The 16,115-nt window shown below is 32.7% G+C and overlaps 1 protein-coding gene across 5 annotated transcripts in view; it reads left to right on the top strand.

The window, feature by feature from the left end:
* Positions 1-16,115, top strand: part of cher (filamin A protein cher) — a 250,920-nt gene that overhangs the window by 211,214 nt on the left and 23,591 nt on the right. For 4 of the 5 annotated variants that reach the window (XM_072546795.1, XM_072546800.1, XM_072546797.1 and 1 more), the window contains 2 exons: positions 14,482-14,577; positions 14,801-15,121. In XM_072546795.1, the coding sequence (XP_072402896.1) occupies positions 14,482-14,577; positions 14,801-15,121 (417 nt within the window). Of the gene's footprint in view, positions 1-13,999; positions 14,226-14,481; positions 14,578-14,800; positions 15,122-16,115 lie in introns of all 5 variants that reach the window. The other variant, XM_072546796.1, reaches the window with a different exon arrangement.

The following is a 16,115-nucleotide window of genomic DNA, read 5'->3' as shown; positions in this document are numbered from 1 at the left end:
AAAAGCAGCTATACGTCTTCAATGATTTGTTATCGGCTAGATATATTTAATGAGGTGACATTTGGCCTATTCCACTGCGACTTTTTTTAGATATATTGTGGTCCTCTAATCCTACATTGCATTCTCTAGCCTGAGCCTAAAAAGTCTAAAAGCTTCACCGGTGGCTTTTCTTCGCCTAATGTAAAGAACCCCTCATTTGTCAGGCACATTCATAAAATCTGTTCTGCTGTTTATTCGTCTAGGTGAAAGAATCTGCATTGAATCATCTGCCAATCCCATCAACTTCAACTGCCTATTCAGCTTACAGTACCCTGTTAACAGACCTACTATGGCTACCTTCCTGTCTTTGCTTAGATTACATCTGCTGTAAATTTTGGCGAATATTCTATAATGAACTGTTTCGCCTGCCTTTGTCCTGGTCAATTGCTCCACCATTCCAGATATTTATGTACTACCCACTTTCTTGTAGCTGTTATTGTTACTGCCTTTTCAACGCCGCAGAAGAGTTCTAGTCAAAACAAATGGCGTTAATGAGCCTTGTTTGCCAATTTCATCTGCTTTTTCATTGCCCTTATGACGCTTGTGCCCTAGTACCCAGACTTCCCCAACCTTCCAACGGTCTCCTAGTTTATTTAGGGCACCCTAAATCCCATACTAGCTTAGAATTTACCTCTACAGAATTAAGCGCTGCCTTGAACGTTGCATTATTTTCTACCTTTCAATTTCTTCCACGCAGTGATGGATTTTCGCTATTTCCACCTAGAAAATTGTGTCCTCAGCTATACCTCATATATCTTTTAGAACCTTCAATAACCTGTATAAGATTTTTACGTAAAATCGTTGATTTCTTTACATATATACTGGGGTATGACGGTATCGAGGACAAAATAATTACAACGAAAAACTTTCTGATGACAAAAAACAGGAAAAATCGGAACGAGAGGCGGTGATAGCCGTAGAAAATCCGTATATGTATTTTACCTCTAAATCAAATTACTTTTATTGATACTGGTCATACAGGTATATCATCTGTTCCCACAATTTCATTGACTTATTTTTTCTTTTGAAACGACTGTGCAGTTTTATCAATTTATCCACAGGTGCTGTACTTTACCGCTGTACGTTCTGCTGGCTTTATCAAACTCAGCGCTTAATAAGCTGACAAAATATTTTTTTAATGCATTTCTACATAATTTTCTTGTTTTATTTTTTAATTTCAAATAATCCATTCCCATCAAAATCTTTTTCGTTCGTAGCTATTGTTTCTTGTATGTCTTTCAATAGCAATTGATCTTAAGCTTAGTATTAAGATTTTTCCGCGCATCTGATTTGATTCGTATTTTACTAATTAATTTAATAAAGTTAAAAACTAGAATAAAAGCTTTCGTAACATAAGCAGTTAAAAGCATGTCCTATCAATATAATTTTTAGTTTTAGATCGCTAGAGTATCCGGATCACGTTTTCTGATATAAATTTAGCGCCAACCTGTGACGGCGGTTGTAAAATTATTTATGAGTTTATTAAATATATTTAATAAACTCCCGGACGCCAACTTTTCTTAAATCGCCTCAATTTTAGAAATATAAAACTGATAGCTAGTAAGCAAGTTTTTATGTATGATGTTGGCATGTCTTACGTTTACGGCAGGTGCCAAAATGCCGCCGATCAACTGCTATGTATTATTCCTTTTAGTTTTGTAGATCAACGCTTAATGGCTGAAACATCCATTGATTGTTATTTTTTGTAAAGAGGCTTTTAATTACTTAAAATTCTTTTCTCGAAATAATTAAGAACTCACAGCCTTTCAGAATACTTTGTTTATTATCTTTAATAGACAGCTTGGTATATGAGTCAGTAAATAATATGTTATAGCTCTTCTAAAATGTAAAATGGAAAACTATAACTTCTTCAGATATTACTAATAAATCTAATAACTAATTTAATGCTAAATATTAAGTTTATTATATTTTTTAAGCAAAACAGGTCGTTAAGACCATTTTTATAAATCAATAAATTAACTAGTTAGAGTAATAACTGCTCTAAAGGATTCGCTGAACAATATTTCTCCATTCACTTCTGTTTTGAGATTTACTTTTCCAGTCCTCACCATCACGTGCTTAAGATTTTCCTCCACTTTATTGATCCACCACTTTCTTCTGGGACCGATTGGTTTGTTGGTTATAACTAGTTTAGGCCTTCTGTTCGCTGCCATTTTTTCTATATATCCGACACATCTGATCCTTTGCGACTTGACGAACCTGGTGATGCTAGGTTCTTTGTACAAAGCTATTAATTCGTTATTGGTTCTTCTCTCCCGCCCGTCTTTTCTCTCCCTTCCTTCGAATACGCGTCTCAATATTTTCCTTTCTCAACTTTCCAGAGCATCCTTTTCCTTCTTTTAATGCCCATGCATCGCAGGCATATATTTCTTTTAGTGTAATTACTGTTTTATATATTCGGAGTCTGCCTTGTCTAGAAACGTATTTTCAAATTATTTGGGCTCTTAAACTGCCTAAATTTTTATTGCTTTTCGCTATTCTGACTTGGAGTTCCCATAGCTCTTTTTTATTTTCATTAAATACTACACCCAGTCGTTCAAAATTGTCCACCCTTTTAAAAGTATACTTTTTACCACTTACAGACCTCACACTAGAATTTTCTTTATTTGTTCATGATGATCATATTTTGGTTTTGTCTTCATTTAGCTCCAATCCCTACGTAGTTGCTTCTTCAATAATTTTCTTCACCACTGTTCTTAATTCTTTAGCAGTTCTTGTTAAGGTTATTAGATCATCAGCAAATGCTAAGCACTGGTGCTCATTTTTCATGATTGTGCATTCTAACACTATGATAAATGATGTAGTGGATGCTTGTTTATAAGCTTGTTTAAAAACTTAAAACAAAACGTGCAGATAAACTTTACCTTTGTAACAAGTTGTCTGTATCTTATTTAAGGAGAAGATTTGATCTATAGTAGATCTGTCCTTTCTAAAGCCAACCTGGTACTCTTGTAAGATTAAATTGGTGCAGCGTACGTTGTAAATTATCTTCACTTTGAAAGAGTAGCATTGCGTCGTCTGCATAGCAGATTATTTTAATTTTTTTTTCTCCCATTTGGTATCCTCTTATTTTTTTATCATTTCATCCACAATCAGGTTGATCAATAGAGGACTCAGTGAATCTTCCTGTCTTGTCCTTTTGCCAGCTTCAATAGGGTCAGTTAGTTCTTCTAGTTTTCAGTTTCTTCTACATAATCAGGTTGAACAATAGAGGACTCAGGGAATCTTCCTGTCTTATCCTACAGCCAGCTTCAATAGGGTCAGTTAGTTCCCCTTCTACTTTTACTTTTATTGTATTGTTTTGGTAGATATTTTCGATAATTTTGATTATTTCTAAAGGTATCTCTCTTGCGTACCTACAATAAGTGGATAACATCCTTTAATTCGACCCGGTCAAATGCCTTCTTAAGGTCCACGAAACATAGATATGCCGGTTTATTGTATTCTAATGATGTTTCTTGCACTTGCCTCATTATAAATATTTCGTCGGTGCATGACCTTCCCGACCTAAAACCTTGTTTTTCTTCTGCTAGTGTTATAATTACATTCAGTTCATTTGTTATCGCTAGTGTTATAGTTTAGTGTTGTGTTTAATAAATTAATTCCTCTGTAATGTTCCCGGTCCGATTTGTTTCCCTTTTTGGAGAGTGGTATTAGGATGCTTGATCTCCATTCTTTAGGAATTCTGTCTTGTTCTATTATTTTTTGGATTAGTTTTAGTAGTTGTTTGGTCAGATCTGGTTCTATTATCTGTTGATAATTGTTGTCTGGTCTTCTTTTGTTTCTTTTCTACCACCTAACACTCTTCGTTGAACCAATCTTTATTTTTACTTTGCTTGAAGTCGCCTTTAACTATTTTCTCGCTAGCTTCTCCTACGACAGATTTAATTTATTGCCAGGCTTTTTTACTATTATACTTTCTCCTCGTTTTATTATTCATTTTCACTTTTTCTTTCTTCCTCCCCCCATATATGACTTTAATGAGGTAATGGTCTGAATCGATTTCAGCTCCTCTTATACTTCTTACCTTTTGAATGGTATTCATATATCTACTTTCAGTCATAATATTATCTATCTTTTTCCCCGTCTTTTCATCTAGAAAGACCCACGTACTTTTGTATATCTCTTTCCGTTTTAGTTGTGTGCTTCTGACAACCATGTTTTTCTCCATCGCAAATCCAATGAGTCTTTCGTCTTTTTGGAAATTCTCCAGATTCGACTTTACTTGGGAAAGGAGACAAGACCTCCTAGTTAAATGGATATTAACTTGTGCTAGAATGGGGTTTCCAATTGGAAAAGCCCGGTTATTGAGTTCTGTGCAAAAACTTGTTCGAGAGGCAAATATTTAAATCCTTTTGTCAATGGTCGCCATGACAAAAAAGGTATTACAGCTTCCTTAACGGGCACAAGACAATTTTTCCCAGGAGAAAGCAGAATACATTCATGGTCGTAGAGGCGCAGTAACTAAAGTGAAAATACGTAAATGGTTCGGATGTTCGTATAAATTGAAGCGATAGGAGTGCTACCAAACATGTTTATGTTTAGCTCCAAAAAGTAGTACTGTAATTGGACCGCGAGGAAAAAATCCGTGATGAACGAACTTCATCAAATAAGGAAATTGTAACTACGGTTTTCACAGTTAATGCAGAAGGAAAATTCGCTCCTTCTTTAACAATTTTTAAATATGACTATTATTTCGAGTATTTTTCGAACGTTTTTGTAACCTACAAACATTGCTGAATATACAGTTGAGCGTCCAAATTGTCCCCTTGAATTGTAACAAGTTCTGTATACGTTCTAGGGAAATGCCATTATACCACCATTATACCACCTCCACCAAATTGAACTCTCGGAGTAAAACCACATTACTGATAACGTTCACCAGCTCTTCTCCATATCCTAGGCCGCCCATCTGATGAGCATCTGTTAAATCTTGATTCATCTGTGAAAAGCACAGCAGTCCAATTGTCAACACCCTAATTAAGATGTTCACGAGCGAAGTGTAAACGTTGCCTCCGATGATCTGCTGTTAATAGAGGTCCCGTGACGGGTATTTTGGACCTTAATCCATATTCATTTAAGCGTCTTCGAACGGTATAAACGGAAACTGTGTTTCTATGGGCATCATTTAATCGTTGAACAAGTACTGGTGCTGATATATTGTACGATCGATCGATGTATAAGAAAGCGATCTTTAAAGTGGCTTGTGGTTCTTCGTCTACCTTAATCTGGCCTCCTGGTGTATTGCCATGTTTCCCGAAATCTTTGTATTGCATCAAACACTGTACTTACGAGAAATTCCTAAAGCATTTGCAATGTAACCAATTCTCCGTCCATCATCCTGTAAAGCAACAGCTTGTTCTACTTTCTCTTTTACTTAGTAATAGATTTAGGATAAGATTGTATAAGAAACAATGACTAATGAAAAAATGAGTAAAAATTGGAAGATTGGCGAATGGATTTAGTGTCCGCAGTCATATAAACCCAAACAAACAACAACATACTTCCTCTGGTGTCATAATTTTTTAATGCAAGTTTTAAACAGGAGACAATACAAAAACCTACAGCCGAAATTATAATCAAGTACAGTACCACAATAAACTTAAATTAATACTAAGCCACTGTTTCACATTAATAACAAAACGTATGTGTAAAAGTGTTGTTGTACGCACAAAAGGTCTAAACAGGTTCAAACAAGAACAAAAAGTTATCGCTAACAAGACATAAAATACAACTCAAACAAATTAAACAAGTTTTGATCTAAACACCAACAAAAAAAAAAAGAAATTGAGTGTTCGGGTAACTTTACACCCCAGTGTAATTTGGCAATCTAAATTTTCGAAAAAAAGTTATTAATTTTCAAAAGTATGCAGAGCCAACATAAAGTTTTGCATACTTAAAAATTTTTCAAATCTAAAAGGGCATTAATTAAATTAAATACTTATTAATAGTGATAAGATGTAACTATACTCATATAAAACACGGTTCCACCGAACAACCATAGTAATTTAAACTATTATTATAGGAATGCGGAATTTCTATAATGTCATGTCTTTTCAAAAAAAAACCGATCTTAGGCTGTTTGCCAAATTCTAACTGATGATAGTACACAATCGATATAACTGTTAAGTGTCAAATCATTAAATATAATGAGTAATAAACTCGGCATAAAAATAGTTTTGAAAGCGAGTTCGAGAAGACACCAAATAAAATATTTTATGCTTCTTTTTAACGAGCGATGTACCTACATTTGTTTCTTGTAATATTTTTATAAAATCCGCCTGAATAAATATTGAGCCGTCTAGTAAATGTGACGAAGAGGGACAAAAATAACATAATTAATTCAGAGAGATTTTTTATGTGCATACCTCAGACTATTTCAGTCTCACAAAAATAGCTTGAGCTGCTTCCATCATAAATAAGCCTTAAATTACCTAAAGAAAACGACAATGTATTACACAACATAAAGGAAAAACTAAAAATAAAGACACTATTTAGCTTAAGTTATAGATATGTAAACACAAAACAATTTTAAAAATAGGTTAAAAGAAGCAGTTAATCTAGAGCCACACAAACATAACATAAATTTCTTAAAACACAAATTCATCATCATTGGTACTACGGCTCAAGTTGACTCTCGACCTTTCTAAGCTTACTCCTTCATTCGTGTCTATTTATTGTAGTTTGTCAGTTGTTAGTTAACACCAATGTTTATGCCGTCCAGGTCTACACCATTCCATCATCTGAACCTTGGTCAGCCTCTTCGTCTTGTTTGTGGGGTTTCGCCAATAGAATACGTTGTACATGGTAGCTTTCACTTGTTCTAGCTCAAACTAGATGACCCGCCCACTGCAAGTGTCTAATAGATGTCAAAATACAACAGAATTAAATATCATTAAGCAAATAGCAGTAAACAATGGATATAACGAACAAACAATTAATAAAATTTTAAATCAAAAACTACACAAGAAAGCCCTGAAATTAGTATTTCCATCACCAGAGAAAAAACCCAGTACCTTCTGCTCGATTACATATACAGTCGAAATATCAACAAAAATAGCCAAACACTGTGGCTGTGACTATATCTTTATGCGGTATTTTAAATTCACTTAATATTTTGTATAAATGTGCCCTGTTTATTGACTCATACTCGTAGGCAAAAGTATTATAGACATCTACGTCATGTTCCTAGGCTTTGCTTAAATCCTGCTTAATAGTTGCCTGATATTCTCCGATGATCTTTTCTGCGAGGGGTTGTAGTCTATGGTTAAGTATACTGGCGAATATTTTATATCTACAACACAGCAAGGAGATTCCTCTATATTTTTGACAGAAAAGTTTATGGATTGGGCAGATGATATTCTTATTCCACTCTTTTGGTATTTTCTCTTGTCTCCATATTTTGTGTATAACCTCAGATATCCTTTTTGTTATTTACCTTTCTCCGTTTAAGGGAGAACTTGACCAATTCTGTGGGTATTCCATGACATCCCGGTGCCTTCCAATGGAATTTTTCTGCAGTTTGATTGCCCTTTTAACCTCTTTTAACGTTGGCGACTTTGATATCTCATTCTCTTCATTTTCCGATTCTTCCAATAGTTCATTTTTTGTGTGTTATACATCATTATTGTGAGAGTTTTTAATCAGCAGTTTGTCAAAATATGTTTTACAAGTTTCTATTTTTTCAGATTAGTTTTTAGTTTGTTTAGATTGTTTGTTTGTGTTTTCTCTTATTTTGTCTACACAGTTTATCAGCTATTCGTCTTGTCTTTTGTTTTCAAGTACCATTTTTCTTTCTCTAGTTCGTTTTGTCAAATATGTGCTTCATTTCGTTCTTCAAATTGCCGCCTTACATTCATCAAAGCGTTGGTCATCTTTCCTTTCATTAGTTCCTAGCATCCGTTTTGCTGCAGTTAATGTGATTCTACTTATTAGGTTCCACTGGTCTGTTAATGTTCTCTCTTCATTTGTTTCATATTTAGTTAGCTTCCTTTTTTATTGCTTATTCAAATTTCTTTTGCGTTTCGAGTCTTTACAGTTTTTCAAGATCTAAAATTCTTTTCTTGATTGATTTTCCTTTGCCTGTCAGCTGATCTTACATATGAAGTGTACCTTAACTTCTAGGCGGTCTAAGCCGCAGCATGCACGTCTACTTTTTACGTCCAAAATGCTGGCTGCTAATCGCTTTTCTATCAAGACTTCCAAAGACAAAAAACATAGACACTAGACCATAGGGACTTACGCATAATAACAAACCTCTACTGGAATCAAAGAGCACAAATCGTAATAGATAACCAACCCAGTCCAGAAATTGAAATCAGGAGAGGAGTTAGGCAGGGATGTATTATGTCCCCATTACTATTTAATGTATATAGTGAAGCCATTTTTGAATAAGCATTACTATCTCAAAGTGAAGGAATAATAATTAACGGAAGATCTATTAACAACATAAGATATGCAGATGACACCGTGATTATGGCAAGCTCTGCTGAACAACTCCAATTACTGCTAAACAAAACAAACAGTTTCTGTGAAAAATAGGGACTAAAAATGAATATAAAAAAGACCAAATGCATTATAATAACAAAGAAAACAAATATATCAACATACATACATTTGGAAAATGTATCGATGGAAAGGGTTGATAAATACAAATACCTAGGAACCTGGATTTCAGACAATAATGATCAAACAACCTAAATAAGAGCCAGGATAGAAATAGCAAGAAATGCGTTCGTAAAAATGAAAACAATTCTCTGCAACAAAGACCTTAGATTAGAACTGAGAGTAAGAGCACTGAGATGCTACGTGTTTTCGATACTGCAATATGGACTTGAAAGCTGGAGATTAAAGCAAGAACACATAAATAAGTTACAGTCCTTTGAAATGTGGTGTTACAGGAGGATGCTTAGAATAGCGTGGACACAGAAGAAAACTAACATGGAAGTATTGCGAGAAATGGGCAAAGAATGCGAAATAATAAACACAATAAAAATAAGAAAGTTACAATATCTGGGACACGTAATGAGGGGACAGCGATATGAACTGCTAAGGCTGATAATACAGGGAAAGATAAGAGGAGGAAGGAGTATAGGAAGAAGGAGAGTGTCATGGTTAAAGAATTTAAGGGACTGGTTTAAATGCACTTCTATACAACTCTTCAGAGCAGCAGTAGATAGAGTAAAAATAGTGATGATGATATCCAACCTCCGATCGGGAGAAGGCACTTAAAGAAGAAGATCAAGACGTGGTCTATTGGGTTTACAACATATCCTCCAAGGTATATCCAGATGTCTTTGTGTATGTGTTTGTGGGGAAATATGGTAGAACTGATGTAAGCTCTAGTAATTGGTAAAAAGCTACTTTGGTATCCTCATCTTATTTATTGGGCAGTAAACATTTATTATGGAAAATTTGAGGAAGTCATTCTTTATTCGCGTCCTACAAATTCGTTGATTAAGTGCTTAAAAATCTGTTATAAGGTGTTTCAATTTATTGTCGACTATAAATGCCACCCGGAAGTCCTTATTTCCTGTATCTAATCGACTTGACAAAATTGTGTGTCTTTTTGTGTCCTGGATACCCTTCCCTAGCTACCTTGTTTACTAAATTGGTGCCAAACTAATCTTTTATCTTTCCAATTCACTGAGCAAGGCACTCAACGCTGCTGGTATATTCAAAGTTCTAACGTTCCAAGTCCCAAATATTAATATATCCTTAATATCCGTCCATTCCGAGGCTTGTTTTCCGGTTCCTAGTAATGTTTGTTTTTTCGGTGATAGGTTACTAGCCTGTCATCCAAGCCTCCTCGTTTGTCTGTGCTTGAGACCGGCACTGGTAGTTACTAAGGTACGTGATCCGCCCAGCACTTGCCAGAGGCGGAGTTAAGCACATCTGAATGACGATGACGGATACAGTGAACACCAAAAAGCGATTGCTAAAATTTGTAAAATGAATTCGTTTCTTCGAAAACGGCAAAATACGCAAAATTGTTAATTGTTTATAACTATTGTAAAAAATCAACCTAGATATTTGTTATTACACTCAAAGTTGAGTATTGTAATCTTTAACAAACCCTCAAAGCTTCAGATCGATCCATCATTTAGTTTAACAGCAATTCTATTTGTTCATTTCAGAGACCTTTGTTTTGCAATGACATTAGTCATAAAATAATGAAGATACGGTAACTCTATGCATACAACATGAAAGTTTAAGAATTAAGCTATCAATATTTTTATCAAAAAAAGTTTGTGAGTGTGAGTGAAAAAAGTGATTGTTAAAATTGAGGCTGAAATGAAAATTAGTAGGGGAAACTAAAAATTTAAGTGTTCAAAAAATTTCAATGAACTTTATAATACTGTAAGTTTCTTTATCTCTGGTTTTATGATAATTAAAAAAAAATTCAGATACTTGAATTTGTCATAGTCCCGAGAGAAATCGTATTTCCCCGAATTAATAGTATTTATTCTATATTCGACTACTTAACAGTTTATCTAAAGCAACTCATGTGAATTTCCACGTCACTCAACACAGCAATAAATCTTTTAGCACTACCAATAAGAAGCATTAGAGAAATGATCGTTGATATTAATAAGTATAAATATTTTTAAACCGTGTTTATCATAAATAAGTCAAACATTCACAGCCATTCTTTTTGTAGATAAATATTCGCAGTTGAAATATGCCAAAGCTTGTTTTTCAAAGTACAACATTGAGAAGCGGAGCCAAAAAGTGAATCTCTTCACACAAAAACATTTTTTTAATTCAAAAAATGCATCAGGTCGATGGCTTTAGTTTTTTAGAATATTGTTTACTTTTATTAACTTGATACTCTGAAGGAATTGGAAAACTGTAAATCTATTTGCCTATACCTATAATTATATAGCTTAAAAACAAAGGCCTGAAAGTATTTTTTAATCTTCAAAGACCAAACAATTTGACTTTTGGTATTACGTATTAGCTAGTTGTTTACTATTTAAGTCCCATTCGGGCGACGGTTTTTTTATCGCTCTTATTTTACTTTTGTATGAATCTACATAGATATAACGGTTTGCACGATTTTGCTCTAACAAAAACTAGCAACAGCAGATGGATAAAAAAATAACAGAATAAAGCAATGGTAGAAAAAAAAATGCCGATTTAGAACGTCCTTGAAAAACGAAGGATGCGAAACCATTTCAAAACTGGGGATGAAAGACGGGGAATGGAACGACAGGCATAAGTGAAAAAGTTGAGAAAATAAAAAATACGATAAAAAATGAAATACCGTAAACAAACACTTAAGTGTAACTCGAAAAAAAAAATATAAGAAAAACTACAAGTGAAAAACATGTAAACTAGCGTTACATAATCGAAATGTTAAATAATTTATTAAATTTAGATGTCGTGGAGTTTACGTCATGAATAGGAGGATTTTAATATGAAAAAATCAACAGAGTAGTAATATACCGATAATTTACTTATATTAAACAAGTTATAAAATTTAAAAATACTTGGTTAACGTCATTGGTAGCAGGATCTTAAATGAAATGTGCAGAGCACAAACACATAAAGCAGCAATGATATACCTACGCGAAAAAATCTAAACAAAAAAATTCGTGGTCACAAATTAATTCATTTTTGACCACAGTATTGTAATATGATTACAGCAGATAAATACTACATTTAAGTATATAGGAAAAACAACCATTAGATGTATATAAGAATATAAAATGAAATAACAAAAAAAAATTCTCTCCATTTCTCATTTTTCTTACTGTTCCATAGATACTCTTGACTATTTCTATTATGTACCTTGGTACTTGCAGTTGTTCTAGGCAATTCCATATATACTCTCTTTTCGTATGAAATTAAAGGCATGTCAGGTATAGTTTTTCTACTATTTCTATTTTTTTCTCTATTTTTTAAAAGCTGCTTATTCTTCTTCCATTCTGCTCTCCACCATATGTCTCAGTCTGTTTTCTACAATTCTAGTGTATAATTTAAACAACAGATGACGGGCAAATAGCTCTAAAATTTCTTCAGTCGGTTGTATCATCTTTTTTTATTGATCAGAAGGACCATATTTACTTCACATTCCTCTGATATTGTCCTTTTATCCCAGGCTACTTGTAGGATATTTAGTAGCCATTTCCTTCCTTCTGGTCCAATGTACTTTACTAACTCCAGGTCAAAATTGTCACTTCTGCTAGCTTTTTATCTTTAGCTTCTTTATTGCCTTTTCCAATTCTTCCATACTGCTTGGCTCAGAAAATTCCTAGCCGTCATTCATATCTTCCCTATTTTTTCCGTCATATTCCTCATTTGGTTCAAATTTTTGTATATAGTGTTTATGCCAAATTTTTAGTATATCGTTTGTTTTTGCTTGAAGTTTATTAGAGTCGTATTTTAGTGCTCGAACTTGATTTTTTAATTACAACAATTGTAAATAAAATAAAAAACGTCAAATAAAATGTAATTTATTGTATATTATTCTCGTATGCAACATATTCATTAACTAACGTAGAACGTAAGTTAGCCTTTTTACATTTATCGATTTTACTATTTCAAAACCTGAATTTATAAGTTAAAATTTATAAAAGTCACAATATCTCCGATTCTAATCAAGGAAAATTTATGTTTTTTTTTTAATTTTTGGTACCTTGTTGCATAGATTATAAAAATTCAATTAGTTAATTTGTGAATTGTTTGTTTAACCGAGTAATTTGTTTAACAATTTAAAATAAATATTTATTTTGCAAAATATTACTTTCCCGTTATTATTATTAATAGAAAAAGTTATGAAATAATAGGTTACTTAAGTATTTATGTATTATAGTTATGAATAATATCTTTTAACAATAAATTTTTCAAAAAAAAATAGTGTTTTATTTGAAAATCAAATCTATACGTGTTAATTTTTCTTGAATTATGCTTGTTATTTTTGCAGTTACTTTTATTGACTGAAAAACCATACAAATATATTTTAAACAAATTAATTGTTATAAACTGTATAATTATAAATAAATATAGTAAAATTAAGTATGTAAATTGTAAAATGTTAATTATATATACCGATTAATTTCATAATTTTTATTTATAATTATACAAAGTTTATAACAATTAATTTGTTTAAAATGTAATGTTTTTGAGAAACAGTAGTTGTAAAAATTGACACGTATAGATTTAATTCTTAAATAAAAAAAAAATTTTGTAAAATTTATTATTAAAAGATTTTATTTATAAGTGTAATACATAAATATTGAAGTTGGCCATTATCTCATAACCCATTAAATTAATTAATTTGATAATATAAGCGTTTCTCTTTAAGTTGGTGTTTCAGAATTCATGTAGACGAATTTATGCATAAAAATGTTATAAAAGCTTTCTGGGATAAAAAATTTCCGTTTTGCAATAACTATTAGATAAAACTTCTTGAAATTATAGCTGAATACTTGTGATATTTTCCCAATTCTAGCAAGAAATTAAAAAAGTTTTTTGTGCATTTTTGGAAAAGTTATTAATAATTTTCAAAAAATCGGCTTTTGAAGCTATTTTTGCAATAATTCAGCAACGAATTAACAAAAAATATTTTACGAACTGCCATTTTAAAGGATTTTCTATGCTTTTTTAATAAAATTATGTCACTTTTCCATATAATTTTCTGCTCTTAAAAATGACATTTAATCTTTTGCATATTTTGTTTGTAACATATTGTTATTACCAAATTTATCAAAATCAGCTGTATCGAAGAGTGTCTTGGGGAAATCGTTACTTTTTCATCGTTCATTTTTACTCTATTCTTAGAATAACTTTCTGTGGTGTAAGTTCTTAGTTTGCAAAATCTAATATTTAAAATATGTAATAAAATTTATATAAAATACCAGTACACAAAAAAATTTCTGAAGCCGAAACAATTTTCAAAGTACTAGAGCCCAATGTGCTTAAAAATTGTCTTTAGACAATGTTTTCTTGGATAAACACCCCAAAAGAACCAACTTGGGAACAACTAGCTACACTTTATGTGGATGACTATTTAAAGACCGTGACCCATTCCATATACGACCACGCCGAAAAAGTTATTGTACTGAGAAACGTACCGTCGATTCCAGTGGGAGGAAAGGGATTTGGAGTTGACTTCGAACCTCTGACTTTCCTGTCCTCTTTTTATGTCCAGTCTCATAAAGGTAAAAATTTAATAGTTCGGTTTCATAGTCATATAATACTTACCATTAATTTTTTATATTTAATTGATATATAATTCTTGGCTTCAGTCTTCAGTAAAAAAAAAACTTTGAACAAAAAGCCCTTCTCGTTAATCAGTAAAACATAGAAATCAAACTATACAAGTAAACTAGGAATCTCAGTTAAATTGTTTGTGAACATTTTATATCCACTTACAAACCGAATATACTGTAACTAACGTTTAAATTTTTTTTCTAGCCGAAATAAAGATGCCCAGCGGAAACATTGACAAACCAATTATCGAAGACAATCGTGATGGTACTGTAACTATAAAATACGATCCTCGTGAAGAAGGTAAGATTCGTTCATTTGTTTTTTTATCAAGCAAATATTTACTTTAATGTGTAACAATTTTTAAATTGTATTCGTTCGTAAAATTAGATCTGTTAGTCTCAATCTCAAGTAAGAGTTTTGCTTGTATTATATCCAATTATTTCAATATTTCCATACAAAACATTGCAAATACTTTTATATTGACGACACAAATGCAATAAAACGTTCTTTACCATTTTTTTAGGTGTTCACGAATTAGCTGTGAAATTCAATGGAGAACATGTACAAGGTTCGCCCTACAAAATCCATGTAGACTCAATTAGTTCTGGTTACGTAACTGCGTATGGTCCCGGCCTTACCCATGGCGTTACTGGAGAACCCAGCAACTTCACTATTTCCACCAAAGGAGCGGGAGCTGGAGGCTTGTCAATGGCCGTAGAAGGTCCTAGTAAAGCTGAAATCAGCTGTCATGACAACAAAGATGGTACCGTTTCGGTATCGTACCTTCCCACAGCTCCTGGAGAGTATAAGATTTCGGTTAGATTTGGAGACAAACATATCAAAGGTAAGTAATGTTTCTTCAAAAAAAAAACAAATAAAAAAATCATTCCTGTTAAAATCTACACATTACAATCTGTGGCTGCTTGGTCATCTTCTTTATAGTCAACTCCCGTTTATCCGCGACTCTATAGGAGCTTTTTTAAATATTAATGAAAACTCTATTATTTTTTAAATTAGATTACTATTATTACTATTATTATTATTATAGTATATTATATATACTATTATTACAATTATAATATAAAAAAATTGTAAATCCGTTAACTAATTTTCCAAACCAAAATCAGAATTTTGCTTTAATCTGTGCTTTCTAAGAATCGCAACGCAAAACAGACGTTGATAAAGATGTTTTTAGAGACATGGGGAATCTAAAAATTGCATTCCACAACATATTTCCTCAACTAAGCAAAATTCTTAGCGAATTGGTTTCTAGTACTCGTACCGAGTATATCGGAATAAAAAGGAAAATTTCACGTACAGTGCGTCTGTTTTGCCTTGCAATTCTTAGAAGGCACAGATTAAAGCAAAATTCTGAATTTGGTTTCGAAAATTAGTTTACGGATTTTAATATCAGATGTCGCTATTTGCGTCTATACGAAGCCATGTTAGAGTTGCTTCCTAAGACATAAATGATTTATTTTCACGTTCAGAGCGACTGTGAAAGCCGTTCTGAAGAGGCCTATTAGGCCGAAATATGTATAAGCGGATGCACAGACGCACTGTACGTGAAATCAAATCTTAACAATGTAAAGTAATGAACAAAGACGATTGGCTAATTTCATTATTTATTTGTTATAATAGACGATAGAGTTGTTTGTCCGCGGTGGGGTAAAACAAAGACCTTAACCATAACTGCTGGACAGTGGTGAAATAGGGCTGTTAACTTGCTTGTGTTAATTAGCAGTTCGTTCAGTTGACCATTAGTTGAGCTACAGTGCATTTTTTATTGTTTTTTTACCATGTCCCAGGAATGAAGAAAAGTTATGTCGACGATTAAT

Source organism: Diabrotica undecimpunctata, chromosome 10 (genome assembly GCF_040954645.1).
Source record: "Diabrotica undecimpunctata isolate CICGRU chromosome 10, icDiaUnde3, whole genome shotgun sequence".
Classification (NCBI taxonomy): domain Eukaryota; kingdom Metazoa; phylum Arthropoda; class Insecta; order Coleoptera; family Chrysomelidae; genus Diabrotica; species Diabrotica undecimpunctata.
The sequence above is the reverse complement of the archived record's forward strand: the minus strand, read 5'-3'. Positions and strand labels throughout refer to the sequence as shown.